General features: G+C 47.3%; 1 protein-coding gene across 2 annotated transcripts in view; it reads right to left on the bottom strand.

The window, feature by feature from the left end:
- PXDC1 (PX domain containing 1) overlaps window positions 1-14050 on the bottom strand; it is a 28370-nt gene extending 14320 nt beyond the window's left edge. The window contains exon 1 of one of the 2 annotated variants that reach the window (XM_069809001.1): window positions 13861-14050. In XM_069809001.1, the coding sequence (XP_069665102.1) occupies window positions 13861-14035 (175 nt within the window). In that variant the 5' untranslated portion in view covers window positions 14036-14050. Of the gene's footprint in view, window positions 1-11422; window positions 11928-13860 lie in introns of those variants that run through there. The other variant, XM_069809000.1, reaches the window with a different exon arrangement.
- Between the last annotated feature and the right edge of the window lie 8393 nt (window positions 14051-22443).

Below are 22443 nucleotides of genomic sequence, written 5' to 3' on the forward strand. Positions count from 1 at the left end.
TTCATCCTCCCTAAAAAAAAGCTGCCAACGGCCCCATGGCCCAGGCACTCACCTATGATGTTAGACACACACTGTCGCCCTGCTGTAGCCCACATCAGAGAAAACAGAGCTACCTACCCTGGTGCCAGCTACCACGGGGTGCCTCCGCTTCTCCTGCTGGTCTTCCTCCAGTCTGCATAAATACTGAGACAGAGTAGAGACTGCCCGACTGCAGCTCCCACCTTGCAGGCAAACCCCTCATCACTGACCCACCCGGGATTCAGTACTCAACTGCTCTCTCTCCAATCTGCCCTCAACCTCGGACCCTTTCCCAAATAGGCATTTACTGTTGAAACTAGTATTTTACCAGGAAGAGGGATACTTTCAGACAAATTAAGATATTCAGACCAGGGGAAAACAAGGAGAAAAAAAAAAGAAAAGGAAAAAAAATACGTCACCAACAACACTGAGCATTCATTCTGTGAGGAAAACCAGCCAAGCAGTTAGGATTTTCTCTCATTAATAATCAGGGAAAGCATCTGCAGCTCCACACAGCCTTTTTATATTTCAGCAAGGGAAGTTGGACAAGGCCGTCAGCCTGTTGCACTGTCAGAGATCACCCAGTGGGAGGTTTTACAGCTTCTTGCATTCACCAGGAATTTCCAGCCCTGGTATATTCCTCCTTGCAGATCTTGGAAAGGCACCAGCCATGCAAACCCACACTCTGACTTGGAAACTGGCACAGATGACTTGTAACATCTGACACGATAAAAACCATTTCTTTCTGAACGTTTTACTAATATCAAAACCAAAAGGCAGACAGCGTAGGAAGGAGAGTAAGTGATACATCTGCCTGGATAGCTTCCTATATTCTTGCTTAATGATTACAGATCCACAGCTTTGGGATGTAAAGCTGCTGACCTTACATGAATTCCCTGTAGAGGGAATTCAGTTTGGCTGGGCTAAAGCCTTCCTTTTCATACGTCTACAGTCCAAATACACAGAAACCACTTGACTGGCTATATATATATACATATATAACCCTGTAATTTCTTCTGCAATAGCCAGAAAGTTTGTAAGGCCCTCATTTATCTTAATTCTACAAGTCTCTGTTTTTAAGAGTTAACAGATGCCCTTGCGGTTTTCAGTTAGTCGTAGCCCATGATCCCACAACCCAAGGGATTGCTCACAACCTGACAGCCACGCTAACCAGAGCAAGGCACTGCCTGCCCAAGGAGCGGGGAGGAGCAGAGGCCCCGGTCCCCCCTTTCGCCCCCTTTCAGCGCTCGCTAACTGGCTGCTGTCATCAACCACAGCACATACGTGCGTGAGGAACACTGTGGTTTAGCGAGGTGAAGTCTCCGGTGGCAACACTGGTTTAAGGTGCTCTCACCTTCCCCTGCAACTCATTTCCTCTCCCACACCGCGACTCAGGGCTGCCTCTGCTTTGCCAGAACAATTATACAAGCAGTGGGGAATACCTCGAACCGCTCTTGTCGAAGGCTTCTCCTCAGGAAACCCAGCCTTCATAGAAGAAGCAAGAGACTGCAGGCTAGGATGCCCCATTCAAGCTCCTTTCTTAACTAGGCACTAGACTGAGTTTGAGCAGGAATCAGGACTTGTGTAAAGAAGGGTCACAGAACTGCACCCAAGCTTTCCATCTCTATTCTTCACTTTGTGGGGCCTTCTCCCCTGCCTGTCTTTTTCCTGTTCAGAAGCTTTAAAAAGGCAGAGAGAAAGAAAAAAAAACCACAAAACCCCAAAAAAGCCAGAGACTGGTATAGGACCTCCAGACGCTGGGAACGCCTGAACAAACACACGCACATGCCAGCTGACTCTGCAGACAGAGCCCAGCAACTCCACCATTCATTTACCCTGACACAAACGCACCACAAGCTGGATGCATCTGGAGTGCATGGGACTCACTGGCCACGTATGCAGCATCTGTATGGCAGCTACAGCATGTCCTGAGGCTGTTGTCTCTCTGCCCATGGACCATAAATACATTCCTATCTTTCCATCTGGGGCTTTTAGACCCCAAGAACCTTTATTCAGGGAGTTTGCTATAAAATAAAAATAAGACACCAGTAAAGCAACCAGTAGCCTGGAATCAGTCACTTGTTCGATCATGCAACAGAGCTGAGCTTAGAGCTGGGAAATCTCTTAGTGAGGTCATGGTGAAAGGCTGTTCTCATGCCTTTTCCTCTGCCCTGGCCCCGTCTGACTGCTAATGGAAAACATGCGCAAACTCCTCCCAGGAAAACTTTGCTCTCTGTTTTCTTACTCGTACTGCGCTTGGACAATTAACTATCATTTCAAGTGATTTAAATGCTATAAACACCTATGTTTATAGGGCTTGAGGTAAACTGAAGCCCCACTGGCTCCTTTTTTACCACAAACCCTGTTGCCAAATACCACAAACCTCTAAGATTTCTTTACCCTGCGCACAAGGGAGCCCACTCGCTGGGTGACAGGAGGGACGATATGGGCACACCGCCTAACCCTGGGTAGCACTCACCTGTACCAGGGATGTTTGCTTTTAGCCCGGTTCTGCTGTGTGCCCGTAGTCAGCGACCTCATTCAGTCCCTTTGACATTTTCTCTGCTCCTTTCCAGACCAAGAGCCCCAGCCTGAGCCCTTAAGACTGGGTGAAAAGGATTCGCCTGCAGTTTGAGACCAAGCGTAAATAGCAACTTTCCGCATAGCAACACGTCTCTGGAAAAACACGGCACGAACAGCACCAGAGGCCTGCGGCATCCTTCCTGCTCGGGGACCCTGGTGCCGGAGCAGCTGCAGGAGGCTGAGAGCGCAGGCCAGCAGCTGCGGACCTGGCACGCTGGCTCACGGCGTGGGAGAGGGGCCCAGAGCTGCAAACGAGGAGGAAACGAGCTCCGCAGAGGAGGAGAACGCACTGGGAGCCAATTCCTGATGTCAACACGCAAGCCCTGGTGGGCCTGTCCTGCTACTGCCATGTAAGCCACCAAATCTGCAGCTGATGACATTTTGACAGCAGCAGATAACGCACTGCACGCTTCCACCTAACGAAGCAGGACAGGAATCGCAGCGTGTCCTCCATGGCTCACAATGAAATCGCAATGCAGTCCTGACGGTCAGTGTCCACAATGAGCACGTTGTCTCAACAATCCTCTAGTGCCTTCCAAGGAGGAGTAAGTTCGTGCCTAGGTCAAGTATGTCTCATATGCCATCTCTCAATGATGACACATAGAATTCTGTTTTTCTGGAGAGGTGTTGCTATGTACAAGTTGCTATGCATACGTGATCTCTAACTGTGGGCAAACCCTATTTCTCCAATCTGAAGGACTCCACTTCAGGCTTGTGGTGAGGAGAGGAACAAAGAACGTCCAAGAGATCTCCTACTTTCTCAAAATCAGTTCAATATGTATAGAAGGCTGAGCAAGAGCAGAAGCCAAGGTGTACTTTCTGAAGATGTGTGCAAGATCAAATTGCAATATGCCTAAATGCTGTGTATTTTAGTATGTACATGAAGATTAAAATACTGCATTGAGCCCTCCTCACCTAATCCTCTCTCCGTCCCCTATGGAAAGACTGCAGAGTAGATATCAAAGTGAAAAAAGGACTAGCAAATAAATCCAGGGAGAAATCTTACTGTGTTCTGCTAACCTACAGTGCAAGAAAGATTTAAGGCCTATAGATTCAGATCTTGAGCCCATCCTTCTCTCTTTGCAGAAGCCCATGAGCAGCAGTTAGGGATTTCAAATCTTTAGGGAAGACACATAAGCTGCCTTGCACAGGGGACTGCTACTCTGCTTTCTCTCCTGACCAGACTGTATGGTGTCAAGAGGAGATATGCCCCTTTTCCTCAGTTACAGTATTCATTAACACTGCAGTGCTCAATCTTTTTTATCCTGTATCCTCATTCCTCCTTTCCCTCAGATATGTTCTAACCCATGTGCACACACACAGAATTCAGGATGTAGATAGAGCAATAGCAGAAAGGTCTCAGCCACAAGAGAAGGTGTATAAAAATCACAGAATAATGTCCCATAGAAGAGTTCAGTCCAGTTCATCCAAAGAAGGGCCAAGTCCAAAGTCAGATCAGGCTGCTGGGGACCATGTCCAGTTGACTTCTGAATATCCCCACGGACAGATATTCCACAGAATCATGCAGGAACTGAAGCTACTCAGCTGGGACATGGATCAGGGCTGAAAGGTGGCAACTCAGCCCAGATTTTTCTGCTATTTTGCTCCTTTGCACTGCTTCCCATTTCCTCCCTCTGCTGAATCGGGCTCTTCTCAATACCACTTCAGCTGGCATCTTTCCCTGCTTCATGGCCACGATGCCTCCCTCCTCCCAGCAGCTGCCCTGCTAGCATCTCTGCTCCCTGCAGACACACTTTCCCTCAACCCCACTGCCTGGGAACTCTGGCAGTAGCCACCTCACACTGGACTCTGAAGAGGCCAAAACAGCTCCTGCTTACGGCTGCCTCCTCTCTGACACAGGAGAATAGGATAAAAGGTTGTTAGAAGGACAAAGGAATACTCAGTGGTATGTAAATGCAGGAAACTCAAAAAAACAGCAGATGGGAAAGCTTGTTTCACACAACTTTTCTTCACTAATGCTGCAGAAATAACACCACAGGAATCCCTGAAGTCCAAAGACTTAAGATCCAGAGAAGGGCAGATAATTACAGGCAGTCAGGGATATCAAATCTTCAATTACTGAAGACCAGGACTGTCACTTTTCTGTTCTCTGCCGATTAGTTATGCTGTCTTCTGCAGCATCTGGTTCTCATCACTAGGGACAGGACCCCAGAGCTAGCTATGGCATTGGTCTGACTTAGTCTGGCAGCTCTGGCAGCAACTCTTTGATGCCTCTTGCCTAATTCTGCAACACCCCTTTCTTGGGGCAGACACACTTGCCCCTTCCCCTCATGGGGAAATTCATTCATCTCATATGACAGGAGTCACTACAGTCTCTAAAGCCTTTACAAAGGGTTTACTATCTATGCAGTTATCACTGACAAGATCCATCTTCGTGGCATTACTCAGAGAGCAGCTAAGAGGATACAATGGAGTTGAAAAGAGGGGTGCAAGGAGGTGGATTTTTGAAATTTGTTACATGTTGTGCTGCTCTTCTTAAATTTGATGTTCAGGAACAGAATAGGGACAGATTTTTTTAAAAGTATGAGTACACAAAGTGCATGAAAGTCACTCCATACTTTTAGAGGTCCCACTAGGTAGCAACAAGCATATTGAAGATACTGAGAGAAATCTGTTCGATGCAGAAAGAGAGCTTTCAAACCCCTGCCTGAACTGCACACACCTAGCTCTAACACACGCCATTTCTTCTTTTGCAGTTCATATGCAGCAGACATAAAAATACGGATGGAGCAAAGTCCTATCCAAACAACTGTCCAGCTGAAATCGTCCAGAGCTGAGGTTGTGATCATGACCACCTGAGGGCCCTGGCACACTTGAATACCCATGCAAAGCAAGGAGGCAAGTTAAAAGCTGAGAAGTCCAGACCCTCCAGCTGATGGGTTTTCCACACATGTATTGTTAGTTATGGGATCTCCCAGGATCTCTGGAGGGGAGACGGCACCTTCTGGTGACAGAACTCAGCAGACTGGCTTTCCCCACAGAACTCCCCCTCTTGATGCCTGATGAGCCACAAGAAGGAAAAAGATGTCAAAGAAGCACGAGATAAAAGCGAACAAAGCAGTCAAAGCCTGATGAAAAATGCAAGCCCCTACAACCATTTCTAGTGCTGAATTCTTATCAGGTGAGAACTGTCATGAAAAAAACCACCTCATTTCCATTCCTTTCCACCAAAATCCTCCCAGACACATTGCCTCGGTCCACCACAAAAAGGCAACTTGTGCCTAGCTTTATAACAACACAGCCAGCTTCATTTATCTCCATCATTACTGATGAACCATGAAATTCAGCTAATAAAAAACAAGGCCAGAAGCCCCAAACTTAATTTTGGTTATACAGCACTGCTAGAGCCTGATAACCAAGAGCTGCATTCTTTGTCTGCCAGACAGAAGCTCTGAGCAAGCTTCACTAATGAACTGTTGACAATGTCAACAATGAAAAGAGCACAATAGATGCAGTGTATTTATCTGTATTGTCACAGCACCGAAACAGCTGCTGTCTGTGGAAACCACTATGCTGCTCTGTAGAGCTCCCTCTTCTCATAAATCACACTCCCAGATGGTCTTGTAAACAACAACATTATTATAATGCAGCATATAGAAAACCGTAAGTTATGAATGCGACATCTGCAAGCAAACATAATGTTCCTGGGCTGGCTCTTCAGGAACTGCCTTCTGCTTTGCCAAAGTCCTTCCAATGGCAGCCTTGGAGGAGCTTCCCATGTGCTTGCCGGCACACAGCCGCTCGGACACAGAAGACAGCTGATCATCTGCTTCCTGCATGAGGCAACCACACCAGAGGGCAGGCACAAGCCTCAGAGCTAGAGCTCTGCCTTAGTCATCGGGGAGAGACTGCTCAGGGTCTGCTGCAGGTCAAGTGACTACCTCTATGCTACCAGGCAAGCTACAGACACAAAGTCTCTATAGGGAATCTCCACCGCTACTGGAGAACTTCTATGGACAGACAGAGGTTGAGCGCCAACAAGGCAGAAAGGAACAGAAAAGGTCTGGAGAGCCACAGATAGCCATGGATGGCAGCCAGCCGGTGAGGGGAACCTGAAAGCAAAGAAAGGGAACAGAAAGCAGCTCAGGGAAAGCGACTTGGAGAAGCAGAGAGGAAATAACAGAAAAGAGAGCAAGGGGAAAAAAGGCCACGACAGAGCAGAATGAGTCAGAGGAGAGATGGAAAGAAAGAAGGGGGAGGAAAATGAGCACTTTGGGAAGAGAGAGCCCAGCTAGCAAAAAAAAAAAAAAAAAAAATCTGTAAGACTGAAGAGAGTTTCTGACTTGATGGCTCAGAGTATCAGAGCAGGACCAGGCGCTACACGTAGGCGCAACATGAACAGTGACATTGGAAGAGCATCTGAGCCTCTGTTCTGATGACGAAGGCAACAAAACAGTGGCAGAGGAGGATTGCCAGAAACCAACCTGCCACTCCAAGGGGAAAACAAATCCCAACTTCGAAAGGCTGCTAACGTGCTCTTCTGGCTTCCTGGTCCAGGACTTAGGGGCTGATCCTGCCCTCACTGAAGTCAGAGGCAGCTGTCTGACTGCTGACTGCACTAACCTGGATCAAGTTCTAGAATAAATCTTAGATGACTACCCCTCAGAAGTAATATTTACAGAAAATAGGAGAGAAAAAAAGAGTACTTCTCCAGGTTTATACTTCACTTCCAGTGTCTATTGAGTCATTGCAACTACTTCTAAATTATCAGTTTTAAGTCGGCTTCTCAGTCCACAGGGCTGCCTTTCTCACAAAGAGGGATTTAAATAGAAAAGTTGTTTATTTTACATATAGAAACAGGCAGTTTAGTAACATTAGGCTGTGTTCTAGCTCTGCTAAGAGTGAACTAGCCTGTGTTTTTCTGTGTTCCTCTTTTGTGTATTTGCCTAGAGCAAGGGACGGGCACATTTCAGACACATATAAAATACTAGCAAGTTACTGGTAACATCACAGTGAATCATATTTAGTCACCCTGCAGGTATGCACATATCTAACCTTGTTTACCAGCTTGCTAGTAAGATGCCTTGTGTGCTGTTGAACGTCCTTGGCCCTTAGCATCATAGTACACTCCAGATGCCGAGAGTGCACTTTGCCACGTGTTGTTATTAGTTATCAAAGACAAGACCAGATTGTGTGAATGCCATACTCCCCCCCAGGACCTCCCCTCTCCTCATATCAAAGAAAGGGGAAGATGAACAGCCAGTGCAGAAAACTATACCTCCCGTCCCCTCCTCTGTCATCTCAAAGCGCTCTGCAGATCTGAGAAATATGTGGAGAGGGAGAGCGTTGTGGAATTCAGTCCAAGGGGACGGGGGTGGAGAAAGGAGAGGGCCATTTGCTGTTGCTGAGCAAGAAAAGGAGCACACTCCTGTTCAGTACTAGTTCTTTGCTGAAACCAGCAATAATGGTAACAGCCAATTCTTTCTAATATTGCTGACTTTTTTTAAAAAAAAATCTTCTTTTAAAAAGTTAATAACATCAAATAGCTCAAGCTTTCACTCCTCAACCATACCCCTTAAATGTAAGGTACTGCAGCTTGACTGAGCTGTAGGATAATGTAGTCCTTTTAATGCTCCTTAGGCAAATCTGTAGGAACTTTGGAGTCCTTCAATGCAATGCAAATTTGGTTTGCAACATTTTACCACTTCCTCCAGATAAAAGGCACAGCTAATATTCACCTGCTTTCAGAAAGCCTAAGATAAACACACACACATATACAACCTCACATACATATGCATATACATTTGTATGTATATAAAAACCACTCACACACAAATGTATATGACTGAATGCTAACACACACAAGAGTGTGCTTTTGTCAGGTGTTCTTTTTGGGTTAAGTATATTGAGCTTCACTGTAGGTGGCAGGACATCTGCTTTTAAACAGGACATTAAGAAATCATGCTTACCCCAGGAGTTTTGTAAAGACCGGACATGCACCGTGCAATGTCTTCTCACATCCAAAGCTTTGCGTCAGTGTTACTTAGCTAAATGAGATTTTTATGTTTCAACTTAGTGAATTTACACAAGGCTGTGGCCGGTCACTTTAAAATGCTGGTATGATGAAGTGTTCTTTATGCAGAGAAGCACCCTCTGCAAAGTAATTTTCTTTAGAGCAGGAGCAGTGTAATTTTAAACAGTATTACTGAAATTGTGAAGTGTGCTATGATTGCTTAGAAAGTAATCCTGATTTTTATTCCATCTCTGTTGCAGACTTAACCCCCACCTCCTTACCAAGCTGAACAGATCACGATCTGCTTATATTGAGTTTCGATTTTTCAAATCCTGTACTGATGCTTTGCTCATTCCCGATTCTACTGAAGTCGGTGCGCCCGTTCCTGAGATAAGGGTAAGTGAAGGTTGCTGGCTCCAGGTCTTAGGCAGGAACTGAGCATCGCAGGCTGAGGATGCTTACTTTTTCCCAGCTGTTCATGCACTAATGGCGTATGTTACCTGGGACTGTCAAGTAAAGCCAGTGTAAGGGACTATAATCCCATCTGGTTCTAACTGCACAAACAGTGCCTCAGAGAGATGTGAAAACAGTGTAGTATTTTACAAAAGCTGTGATAGGTCTTGAGGCAGGAGAGGAACCACGCTCACTTAAGGCAGGCACTGAGGAATGAGAATGGCTTTAGGACGCGCAGGGGCTCCTGTGCCAAAGTGATGGGGAGGGAGCGTGCTGGGAGGGGCGGGAGGCCAGGGCCGGCAAGGACCGACTCTGTCCCTGGCCAACCCAAGCACACGCCCCAGCCTGGCTGCCAGGCTACTCTTCAGAGCCCCATAAAGCCAACAAGTACAAAGACAACTGGCACGCTGGGAAGTCAAATTTCAGTCACAGTGACCCTGGCAGGTGCTGTGCCCTGCAGGCCACAGGCAGATTCTCTCCAGACCTACCCAGCATCCTCAAAAGCTGGGGCTGAGGTGCCACATACACATAAAGGCCGTGTTATTTAGAATTTACTGCCGCTCAGCACTGCTAAAAATCACGCTCGGAGGACTTTAGGTAGGGTACCCGCAATGGATAATACATTTTTACAATACTTTAGATCCCTGGTCAGCAACCTCATTGCGTGAGACACTATAAGCATGCTGTGCCGGGCACACAGCGGGGGTGTGTGGGGGGGGACAGGGATCTGCAAGAACAGCCAGCGGACTCCCCCGTTCCCAACCTGCACCCAGATGGAGGGAGACAGGCCCCCCCCCTCCCCCGGCACCGAGCCCCCGCAAGCCTCTCCCACCCCGCATGGGGCTGCAAAGGGACGGGGGGGCTGCCGCCAGCCCGGCAGCCCTGCGCCCATCCCCGCCGTCTGCAGAGGGCACCCGGGACCCGCCGGTGGCGGCGGAGCCGAGCTCCCGCCTCCCGGTTGCGGGAAGGGGAAAAGCTCCAGCGCCGGGGAACACCCGCCGGGGAGCGGGCTGCGGCTCCCGCCACCCGAAGAAGACGAGGAGAGGGAAAGGTGTAAGCATTTTTAAAAGGGATCAGCACTTTTAAGAGGTGTAAGCATTTTCAAATGAGGCACGAACACACACAGCGCCCCGCCCCAACCCCCCCGCAGAGGTTAGGGATCTGGCAGGACGGTGGAAAAAGCCCTGTCTCGCCTTAAACACCCCTCACAAAACATCCCTGGCGAGTCAGCCCGGGGGAGACCCGCTGGGGCTGCTCCCCCCTGGCAGGGAACAGAGCCCCCCGTCACACAGGTAGGGCCCAGAAATAAGTCCGGTGGATTTATACCGCTGTGCAGCGTGGAGAACCAGCCCCGAGAATGTCAAAACGCAGACCCTCTGCAAGGGGAGGGTCACACAAGGTGAGAGGCGAAGTGAGAGCAGGGGAGAACTTTTCCATCCTCTCAGAGGGGAAAACATTCACAAAATACCAGCTTGTCCCCGTTCCTGGTCAATCGAATCATTTATGTAGTTACTCAAACAACTGGGGAGAGTGGAAGTGCTACGCACACGTCCATTTTCAGACGAGCGGATGCTCCGTGCCACTCTCCACACTTGAAATATTTTAGAGTAAAACACGTAACTGTATCTAAAAAATACCCCAAGCGTTAAACAAATTAAAATCAGCCCCCAAGACAGTTTAACAGGTCCATTCTCCTTCTGCACAGTCAGGCCTGAGCATGGGCAACATCCCCCGAGCTGGCTTAATCCACTTCAGAAACGAAAAGAGAAAACATGGATCTAACCGCTGGTGCAATTCCCCTGTTTTGCAGAAGTTATGCGAGGAATTATGCCAGCTCCCAGAGCCGCTCCGTCCACTGGCAAGCGCCGCTGCCTCTTCCCCCACCCTGCCCCACTCTCCTTGTGGCAAACAACATACCAGCACGCGGAGATTTTTCAGCTACAGCCCTTCTCCTGCCAACAACCCCCGAGGGGAGGCCGGAGACAGCGGGGAGGGGGGGCAGCGTGAACAGGGACCCCTCCGCTCCCCCAGCCCAGCCCGGAGCCCCCGTTGCGGCGGGGCTGGGGTCTCCCTCCTGCGAGAGCCCCGAGCCCGCGGGGCTTACCCCCCCCCGCTGCGGGGCAGCGCCTCACCCCCACCGTTTATTTACCCCCAAAACCAGAACTCAACAGCCCGGGCGGAGTTTCCGACCGCAAAACGCCCCCGCAGCTTTCCTGCCTCCCCCCCCCCTCCGCCCCGTCCGGTCCCGCAGCGGCTCCAGCTCCTCATCCCCCCCGTTCCCTCCGCCGGGGGGGGACCGCCCGCCCCGCCACCGCCACCGCCGGGGCAGCGGCGGAAAGCCAGCCCGGCCGGCCGGCCGGCAGCGAGGGCCGACGCCGCGGAGGCTGCTCAAACCTTGGAGCAAGGGGGAGCGGGACAGCTCGGGCCGGTCCTCGGGGAAGGAGTCGAGGAGCCGCTTGAAGAGGCGGCCGAGGTCGGAGTAGCTGCGGTGCAGGTAGAGGATGTTGCGGTCCGACCACTCGGTGCGGATCTCGTAAAACTCCTCCTCGTCGCCCCGCCGGCTGATGATGAGCCGCCGGATCCCGTTCACCCAGCAGCCCCGCACGTACATGTTCACCAGCGAGGTGCCCTCAAACACGGCCGAGGCCATCCCGCCGCCGCCCGCGCATCCCCCGCCGCCGGCGGAGGGCGAAGCGCACCGCCCCGCGCCGCCGCGGCCAAGTTAAGAGGAGGAGGAGGAGGAGGAAGAGGAGGAGGAGGAGGAAGAGAGAAGGGGGGTGCCACCCGCCGCACGGCCACCCCCCGCCGGCCCGGCCCGGCCCTGCCCGCCGGGGCTGTGCCGCCTCCCGGCGCTGGAGGGAGGGCCCGCCGGCGCCTCATAGACGGCGGCCCGCGGCGAGGGGCCGGCCCGGGCACCCCTGGTCCTTGCTCCGCCGACCCCCCCGGGGCGGCTCTCACCCCCGAGCGGGGCGGGGAGCGGGGCGGGGAGCGGGGCGGCTCGGCCTCTTCTTCCCCGGGGCGGCAGGGAGGGAGCGGGGCTGCCCGCGGCCGCTGTGACCCCCCCCCCCGGCCCCGGCCCCGCAGCCAGCGCCCACCCCCTCCGCCAAACACCCGCCGTCCCGGCGGCGGGATCCTCCTCCTCTTCCTTCTCGGGACGATTTCGCAGACGCCACAGACACGACAAGGAAATTTTTTTTCCCCTCCCAGTGACCCCAGAAGGTTTTTTTCTTCTTTTTTTTTTTTTTTCCTTAAAAAAAAAAAAAGCAACAAAAATACCAAACTTCCAGCCCGGCCAGCGGAGGGAGGAAAAGGGGGAATTGCTCACACCGCCTCCAGCTGCGGCATGCGAGGCTGCCAGCCCTCGGCAGCGCACACACGGTTTAAAAGCTGCCCTGGGAGCCCTGGGAAGCCTAAACGGGGACCCCGGCAGCCGCGCCGGCACCTCCGGGGAGAGGGGGGTCCCTCACAGAAAGGAGAAGCAGGAGAAAGGGAGTACCCGGCTGGTCCTGGGACCCCCTCGGCCTTTTCTTAATAGTCTGGTGGGACGCCATCCCTGAGGGAGCCTCCAGCAGCATCCCTTACAGGAGATGGGGAGATGGATGGGGACACACTGTAAGGCAAGGAAGAGTGTGTGGGACATACCTGGATGCCTGAAAATGCCTAAGAAGCTGCAGGGTTAAGACATACATGTGAAGGTCAAGAGAATGACAGCGTGGTGACATGGGATGCATCATCCGGGACGGGCCTCTGCCTGAAGGCAGTGGCCTCCGGCACCCGGCTTTCTGCTGCGGGGGGGCTCGGCGGGGCGCAGGGAGGTGGTGGGCGACTTCCCAGGGTCACGCCGTGGCCTGGGGCTGGAGAGACCCTTCCTGTTGGTGTGATTTGGGGAGGTCGGAGGTCGTTGCACTCACACTACGTATTATCAAATTTAAGCCAGTTTTTGCCAGCGTGACATCTGTGGCTCAGGAGGCCAGGAATTCACATGGCAACAATTCAGGCGCTGTTTAACCGCTCAGAAAAATCAGCAGAGCCCAGAGACAAGACCAGGTATCAGCCAAAAAGTGGTGCTTGGAGAACATCGCAGCTGGATCAGCTTGGGACAGTACAAATAAGCCTGGCGAGGGGGGCACAGGAGTGAAGGATACTGAGTAGTTTTCTGTAAAGTGCGTAATTAAATAACTAGATCACACTCTCTTCAACAGATAGCATGTTGCTAGCAACTGCCTAAATCATTCAGGTTCCACATGCCTCTATGGTAAACCAACTCCAAACCAACAAATGCAGTGATGTCCCAATCTCCCTATTCAAATACATCATTGTATATTTTCTCAATTTAACTTCTACATAACAAAATTGGTTTTAGTTCACTCTGAAGCACAGTCATATGTAAAGAATGCAAACAACTGAGCCCCGTCTCTCCAAACAGAAAGGCACGTGCCTGTTTACTGCAGTCTCACTCTACAGCACCTGCAGACATTTCTTTAGAGAAATCTGCATTTTTGAAAACAGGACGGGCGATACTCAAGATGTCGGAGTGGATCCTGAGGCGCTCAGCACCGATTCCTACCAAACCAACTTCACAGAGAACGGCGCTGGGCCCACAGCTGCGATACAAAACCAGGCAAAGCAAACAACCTGAAGGCACACGCTTTCCACGGAGAGCTGTGTACCCCTGCCTGGAGCAAAACGTGTGGCAGAGGCCCACCCACTTCACCTTGGGTCACCACAAAAAGGGTTTTCCTATCGCTGTCGGGCTAGACATCTCCTGAGTGCCCCGTATTAGCTGTTCAGAGTATTCAGTGGGGCTTCACAGGCAAGGAATTGTCGCAAACCTTTGTACTGTAGGAAGATCTCCACACAGCTCCTTTTGTTTGGGGCAGGCTTTTGTGATCCCTCCTCTTGTTCCAGTACACGGTGGTCTTCCCAGTTCTTCCGTGTAAAAATAAAACAAGAAAATAAAATGCCTTTTCTTCTGACAGTTGCTGTGGTAACCTGAAATAACCACATATCCTAAGGAAGTGAAACTTCTAGGAAGAGAACTGTGAGAGTAACCCCCCTTTTTTTAAAGATGTCAGCCTTGCATTGCTTCTATTTAAGCAAGGAAAGCACTTGACTTCTGCTCATTCTGACTGGTATTTTCTGCCTTTGCAATAGAATGGTTTTTGCTGTTGTCGGCCTGCCCACAAACTGCGCGTCACTCGATAGACCTCCGAGGTTCTCAGCACTTTGTCAGAGCTCCAGCTTCAGATGGATTCTGCAAGGTCTTGGTTGGGGGTCCTTGACTTCTGCTGGGCTAAGGGTGCCGTGCACCGTCCTGTAGGCTTGAGCATTAAATGCTTGGTTCTATTTCTCTCTTTCAGTCTGGCTGGTGCCACGCTTCTGACTTAATTAAAATATTCAAATCACACAAAACCCTATGTGCCTGTCACTGCCTGCTCATGGAAAATGAGCCTATGCTGAAAATTCTGCATCTAAAGGGCTTGAAGCTGACATACTGATGCCAGATCCTGAATTTTAGGAGTATGAACACTAGAAGTAATCCTATGCCTAATGCTGCACATGTAGGATCAGTTCGTTATTCCCCCATGAGGACAATCCTGTTCCAGAAAAAGGAATCTTAATCCGGTAAAGTACAGAAGTGGAACATCCCCTTTTTGGAGCGGAAAGTAAAACTGTGGCATAGCTTTAAATCCTGCCATGGAGCACTTCTGGTGTGGCCACCCATTGCCTGTGGGCAGGTCAGTAGCCCACCACAATTTAATCTCCTTCTCAGCTCAAGCGGCAGGACATGTGTATATATGTCCTCTCACCTCCCTGGTATGCTCCTGAGCGTCCCTATTACAGCAGTGTAATGCTCGCCAGCCATTAAATCTGGGCACAACTGCTATTCATGAAATTTGGGTTAGTAATAGTCATCTGTTACTGTGTGGCTCCAGAAGTTTTGCCAGAAAATGGCTCACACATAGAAAAGAAACGTTTGCATTAGACTGGTGGAGTGCCAGGGAGGATGGCAGGACTCACTAGATTATCTGCAGCGTGGAATGTAAAGTGGATGTGCAGGAAGGACAGATAGTCCCAAAGGACATAGACATTTTCCAGATGAAAGTATCTTTTATTATCAGCACCTTTTATTGTTGCTCTACAAATTGTATCTGTCATGCACTTTTGAAAGTACATAGAGGGTGGGCATTTGCATTTGACAAGTTTTTCATGTGGATGCAGCAGGGGCAGGACACTGCACAGCAGCTGCTCTTCAGCAGAAAATGGGAAACATGCATTTGCCTTTCTTTAAAGAAAGGCTTTTACTGAAACACATTTTATTCCTTCTTGTGTGACTTGGAGGGTTACTATTTTCCATATTTTGATCCATTGTTGACACAAAAGTAATTAGTGGCAATTGCACCTTAGAGACTAAAGATGCTGACTGACTATGTGTTTTATCCCCTTGCATTTTTGTGATCTTACTGTCTCATTGGAGTCATAAAGTATTACGGGAATTCATGCATTTTCTTGGCCACTTATTAGTTTGATTTCTACCTAACAATTTTCCAGTCTTGCATTTTACTTTCACAAACTGGTAAACAATATAATTCATATAAAATACATGCAGAGTACCTACCACATACTGTTAATCAGCTTGCTGAAAGGACTCAGGCCCTGTGAAGGTTATTCTGGCCAAAAATTCACTCTCAAGTCTTTGACTGATGCAAACACAACCAAAGTGATGCAGCAAAATTGTCCGAATTTGAGAAGAGGCCAGGGCCAAATCACAGGGCTTAAGAAGCCCAAGGGCAGCTAACTCCTGCCTCTTACGCTTGCGATGTGAACCATGCCTAGAAACACAAATGAAGTTGAATGAGCCTGTGGCTCTAACCTTGTGCTGTGCCGTGACATCTGTCAGCCCTGTTTTTTTCAGGATTCTTCACTGGTGTAGTGGAAATGATAGGGATACTTGCCTTCTGTCATATACAAGCAAGCTATGAAGACTTCTGAAAGCTATTTCCATACTATCTACATTTTCTTCATGTGTCCTACCCCCTCCAGTCCACTGCAGCACCTTCTGCTCTCGCCAGTTATAGTCTCCAACAATTATCATCTCCCAGACTGCATCTGTGTTTGGGAGGAACTTCATCTAAATGTCTAAGAAGATCTCTCCCTGTTATTGTTTGAAAGTCGTTTTAGGGCTCCCTTTTGCAATTACGCCTTCAACCCCCTCAGCAGAGAGGCATGATGATTCACCCTCTTTCTCTCCACATCCATGAACTATATACTTCACAGGGTAGGAAGAGGCTTTTGTACTATATTAGTAGTTAAAGTCCTCATTTTTGGCAGTAGGCTTTATAGTAAGTAATAAGGAGTATCCACTACTGCAAACAAGGGATAAAGAAAGTAGTTTTCACCCTAAGGAAAAGAATAGATAGTATCTTTTGTGAGTGCGACCAGTGAAGCTGGCAGGTTTTACTACTTCAGTTTACATCATTAACCTCTTTAAAGGAAATAGGTTATTGAAATAGCAGCAGCCACTAACCAGCCAACATGCATCTCCACCTCAAACAGAGGTGAGAGGTGTTGCAGAGTGTCTCTGGGGCAGGAACACCTAAAGACGATGATTCTCATGGAAAATCCAAGTCAGAGCTCAAGGACAGAGGCAGGCTGTGATCTGAAAGCAGCCTGGCTCTGGCAGCACTGTCAAAGAGTTACGTTTTCTGCACCGCAGTGACTACTCCTGCCAGGTGATCTGGGTTAAAACCACAGTAGTGAGGTATGGAGCAGGAAGAACCAGCCGGGGGCAGAGAGGGGAGGTACTTCCCTTAGCTGATACTGCCACCAAAACTCAAGTGATGGAAAACGCCGATCTGAGGAAGGAGTCTGAATGGCTTTAGTGCATCACCCTGGAAAGAGTCTGAGAGGGGCAGGAGGGGCACAGTGCCCACCTTCGGGGAAGAGGCCCTTTGGTTGTTCAAGACTTCCTTTACTCAAGGAAGCTGACTTTCTACATTCTTGTAAATAAGCCAAAATTGCATCCAAGGTGCCTGGCTCCATTAATGATTTCTCCTTCTAACTGGAACAAGTGTTCAAAGATTTCAGCAAGCCACTTAGCGAGTCAAAAAGCAGTCACAGCTCCCAAGCCTGGAGTCACCAAAGACCTCTCTTGCCTGGTGACTTTAAAAAATCATTCCTGCTGTGAAAACATGGACGGTCTGGTCTCGACAGTGAGGGAGAGAGTCACATTTCCAGCCTCAGCTAGCAGATTTGTAAACATGTGAGACCAGAACCTTTGCAAAAAGACGCTCAGTTAGCTCATTCTGCTCTATTGCCAGTGCAGTGTTGGAATAAATAAAATGCTCACCTATTGCTCAACAGTAACAAAAAAAATTTGGAAAGCAAGAGGGATTGAAGCTTTATCCACTTACACAAACAATGTAAAGAAGATAATGAGATTTAAAAAGCAGCCCACAGCTCCGTAATACCTGCAATCAATTTGGAGTGGGCACCTTTTTCTGTTCTCCCACAATGTGCACCCTTCTGTTAAAAGGGGTTGTTTTAACGCGCAGTCCAAAGGCAAACCAGCTCCTCCTGTTTTAGTCTTTAGTTCATATGACAAGATCATCCCTTCTGAACACCTCTGGTGAGAGGGAGCCCTCGATGAAATGAGCTACTGACTGAAAATTCCTTTCATGCTCCTGTGGGGTGGTTTGACTGCAAAAGGTTTGCATGCACAGCCAGAGCACTGCTGGGACTGTGTTCTTTGTTCTCCTCCTCTCTCCCCCAGGCTGATTCTGTGAAGTACTGAGCCCTCCTGGAGCCAATGGGAGTTAAAAAAGTGCTCAACATCCTTCCAGCTTTGGCTACCTCATAATATAGCCATTAATGTATGCACAACCTATTTTTAGAATCTGTAACATGTTTTCTAGGTAAAAAACTACTTGAAAGACCCCTTCCTCTCCCTCAGAGTTGACATTGAATTTGATTTAATAGAAGAGCCTGAAATTCTTTCCATTAAAAAGTGTATTATAAATGCTCAAGGAGCTGTAACTGCAGTTGAAAGCTAGGTATATTCCTGCCAAAGGGTAAACTAGCTTCATCTAATAGGAGAATATTTCTAGTGGAACAATTTACCCTTTATGAGCCTTTTTCCTGGAGACAACATAGAAAGTATATCTTCACTATGTTTTCAGCAGAGCAAAATAAATTAAATATACATACTTGCAGGTTACTAAAAAAATACTGGCATAAAAATATGCAAGACAAAATTTATCTGCGTTTTCAGACTCTTAGCCTAGTGCAGTCAGCCAGTTGGGCAATAAAAGGTCCACAGTACTGGCCTTCAGTATGGTTTGTAATGATCCTTTGTATGGCCTAACACTGCAAATTTGTATTGCACATCGAAATAGAAAGCCCTAAAGTGTTCAAAAAGACGAGCATTATTATTCTGAGTCTGCAGAAGGGGAGACAGCCACGAAGCAGAGAAAGCAGCTTGCCTAGGACTGCAGAAAGAGGTTGTCCTAAAGGTTGAAATATTTGTAGCACTTGGCACATGGACTTGTACACAACCCTTAGAGAACATACTGTTTTGCAGGGGAAAAAAAAAATCACATTGCATATGCCCACTAGAGCCATAAATGCACAACAGAGCCATTTGCACGTGCTAAGAAATCTTAGCTTTTTTTTTTTTTTAAAGGATGAAGCTGCTCTAATGTTCTTCCTTTCTTTTTCTCATTATTGTGAAGAAAAATTATTCACTTAAAAAATGGTAGGTGGAGGATAATAACTTCAAGTTGGGTGGTTTTTGCTGCTGTTGTTAGTAATTGGAACAAATTCTTCCTCTGCTCTTGCTACACTACCCCAGGGTAAGCAATTGGCCTTGTTTTAGACGCTGAAAACTCTGATTGTATCCTAACCAGTGGTAACTCTCCCTTAAAACATACGAGCAGTCCAGCTGATCCTGCAGTAGACTACTCATGCTCTCAAAATTAAGGGCACGCTAAGTGCTTAGCTGTGACAATATGGAGCCCTTCAACATCTGCTCAAGGCAAGAAGTTCTCAGTGAAAGAAATACATGAGGAAGTCACAGCAACAGGAATGCTGAGTATGAAAGACATGCAGGATTGGACCCTGAGCCTGATGAACAAGTATTACTGAATTGCATTCATTCACATAGCAGCATCCATAAGATACAGCTCATCAGTGTTTGCTGCTTCAAATACTTCAAGTCAAAACAAGCGTGAGTGATTTGATGTGTCTACACGGCATAATTAGAGATGTAAACAATGACTGCCATTGCAGAAACTAGAGCAATATGCTAAGTAATTACCTGAGTTATTTCAGTCTGGCTATATTCTGCATCATTAGTATAATTACGGGAATTAAATTCAAGCCCATCATACATTTGGTAGTTCTGTTTGTGCACAACAACCTCATCCTCAATTTTTATGATGTTTCCTTGATTGTCAGGGTGGCCCGTACTCTCCCCTATTTTTCGTTATCTGAGCCACAAAGGAAAGACCCATTAACGAAAACAAGGTTAATTATGTTTTCATCAGAATGGCTTCAGAAGGGATTCCTTCTGAGAAACAGCGGAGTGGGGAGTCCATTCGTTCTGTTCCTTTCCTCCTTAAAAAATAAAGTAAAACCACACAATGAATGTCTCTATTTACATTTCAGAGATCTTTTCATGCCTAATATGCCCATGTGAATGTACCAACCACGAGTGAAGCGTGAATAATATGTGACTATTTTTCCTTTTTTTTCCTATATTGCTCAGCACTCTATTTTTCTAACTCTTCCCAAGAGCAAGAAGGAAACCATTTCCCTGCCCCCTCCCTCTTTGTTTCTTTTTCTTCTTATTCAGGACGAGGCTTGTAGTGAATCTGTTAGGACTATTGTGCTATATTCATCAGCTCTACTTGGCGCAGCTCATGTGTGAATCAAGGCTCTTTTCTCTATGAGAAAAGATATTTCCCTTTATAGTGTTCTAAGTCAATTACTGTGTTGGCCTTATGTATTTTTTCCCTTCCAGACAGACATATGATAAGTATTTTCCCTAAAGCCCTTTTTATTATTTGTGTATTATAAAGACCAGCGTACCTTCAACATACATATGGTTTGGTTCATGCATGCTTAACGCACGCTGAAAAAGGTCATGAAAGGTAACATAGCACCTTGTTCTTACAAATAAAGGACAAGATCTGATGGACAACTCTTATCACTCTCAATATAAGGAGGTTAACAAAGAACCTACAAAATTTTTGTGTTTGCATAGGACAGTGACTGTTTTTCCCTTAAACAAATGAGGTCAGTTACTTCAACCAAGGGTTGACTCTCAGCTGAACACACTGTGAAGCCTCAGAGGAACATGAAGAATGAAGCAAAAGACATACAGTTGTTTTAGTACAGATTGCTGGAAAAACAACCTCTACCCATGTTAAAAACCTTTGGGCTTGATTGCATAGATGCTCCAAGCACAAAAATCGATCAGGTTTCAGCATTAATGATATTTTGTTTGTTTTATTCGGGAGAAGAGGGAACGCAAAGCCAGTGGGAGTTGTCTGGTTCTTGTTTCTATACAGTGCAGGTATAAAGCTCATTGTATTCCAGTGCTAATCCCACTGGACAGCAGCCTGAGTTTCAAGCGCAGTCAGGCCCAAATTAGACCAGTTAAAAAATCTACAGAAGCCTCCTGGTTTCAGCACACAATGTTGTCATGTCCCATGGGGCAGAGCCAACAAACACTGCAACATGGTGCACCAACACAAGTCATCTTGTGTGAGAGGGAGGGTCTTTACCGTCAATGTCAAAAGAACAAGTCCTCAATTTCCGCTGCAAGCGGAGGCTATGCTGCAGAAATTGTTGCAATATCCTACTGCAAGATTACTGTAAATGCAATGCATGTTTTCTTTAGGCCTCCCCAGCACAGTTTTGCCCCTAGTCATCACGATATGAGCCCAATGCAGTCCTTAGTCCAAGACCATCTCTTCTGTTGCTTCAGTGAAAGCAATACAAATAGAAATGAATCGTATTAGAAGTTGGCAGTTGTGCATACAATCACTGACCCCAGAAAACAACTGGAAATTAAGAGAGTTCAAGGAGCCCTCCCCTAGAAGGACTAGGTTTTATGGGAATAGTTAAAAAGAATTTGACTTAATAAAATTAAAGATGCAATACAATGAGTAAACAAAGAATTATTTAATACAGACTTCTTATGGAAAATGCATACCGTCTAAGCAGAACCAAAAATAACAAAAGAAATCATAAATATCTAAAGAGAAAAGAAAAAGGTTTCTGAAGAACTCTAGTAGGGAATTTACCAATGAGGGCTGAAAACCTTACTTAACTTCAATTCAGGGACTAACTGTCAAAGAGATTTTCACAACCGCTGTAGATGGGAACCTCTGCATGAACAGGGGTTCACTGCTGCAGGAACATCAGCTTGGTGCCAGACTCTTCTTTTGTGCCAGACCCTAGCAGTGTCATCACTAACAGTAAATGATTTAATTATATAAGGCAAAGAGACACGACAATACAATCTTATCTTAATCTAAGTATGGTAAAAATTGCATCTATTGACTAGTTTGTTGATCAAGCTGCTTCTCTTCAGTTGTTGCCTGCAAAACACTAAGGCTTGTTTTTCCTCTCCTACTGCTTAGGTTTCTCAGTTGTCTTTTTTCCCGTTGCCCTAACTCAAGCTGAGGTGACAAACATTGCCTAGAATTGTTACTTGTAGCTGCTAAACTAGTACTCATATTTTTTCTCCTCCAGTCTTTAGTGAACATCCTATGTTAGTTCTTACGTTATTTCATGGTAGCTACTGCACTTAAGCCTACTAAAAAAGTTAAATGAGAGGTACATACAGTTAGCTAGATGTTTCTTATCCAAACAAGAGATGCACATTTCACTATTATGTGCAATTTTCTTTGAATTGTATTTACTTTTGGAAACCCATTTGACAGTGTATATTCCCAGTGTATGCTCTGTTTGAAAAAAAAAATAATACTGTAATGTTTTTTGTGAGGATCTGTTTTCTTTGCATTTCAATTGCTTTCTCATAGCATTTGTGCTCAAAAACCCATAATGCTGCTTGTGCAGTGAACCTTCTGAAGAAAAAGATCTAGAATTAAAAGTGCTGTTAATATTATAAGGATACTGTTTGCTCACAGGGTCCCAAATGCAAAGCAAGATTTGTTAGTTGCTGCAAGAAATTTCTAATAATTCAGCTTGCAGGACTGGATGGAAATAGAGGGGGAACAGTCTTTGTGAGGACTAAAGGCAACAGGGGACTCCTTCTTCCTCAGCCCTAAAGATATTCCCTGTAAGAATTGGAAGTTTCTCTGCCTCTGAACATTTTGGAGTGATGTAACTACGCAAACACAGCTTCATTGGTGCAAATCACCAGGGAGCTCTGATCACTCCCATGT

Source organism: Haliaeetus albicilla, chromosome 21 (genome assembly GCF_947461875.1).
Source record: "Haliaeetus albicilla chromosome 21, bHalAlb1.1, whole genome shotgun sequence".
NCBI classification, from domain to species: Eukaryota; Metazoa; Chordata; class Aves; order Accipitriformes; family Accipitridae; genus Haliaeetus; species Haliaeetus albicilla.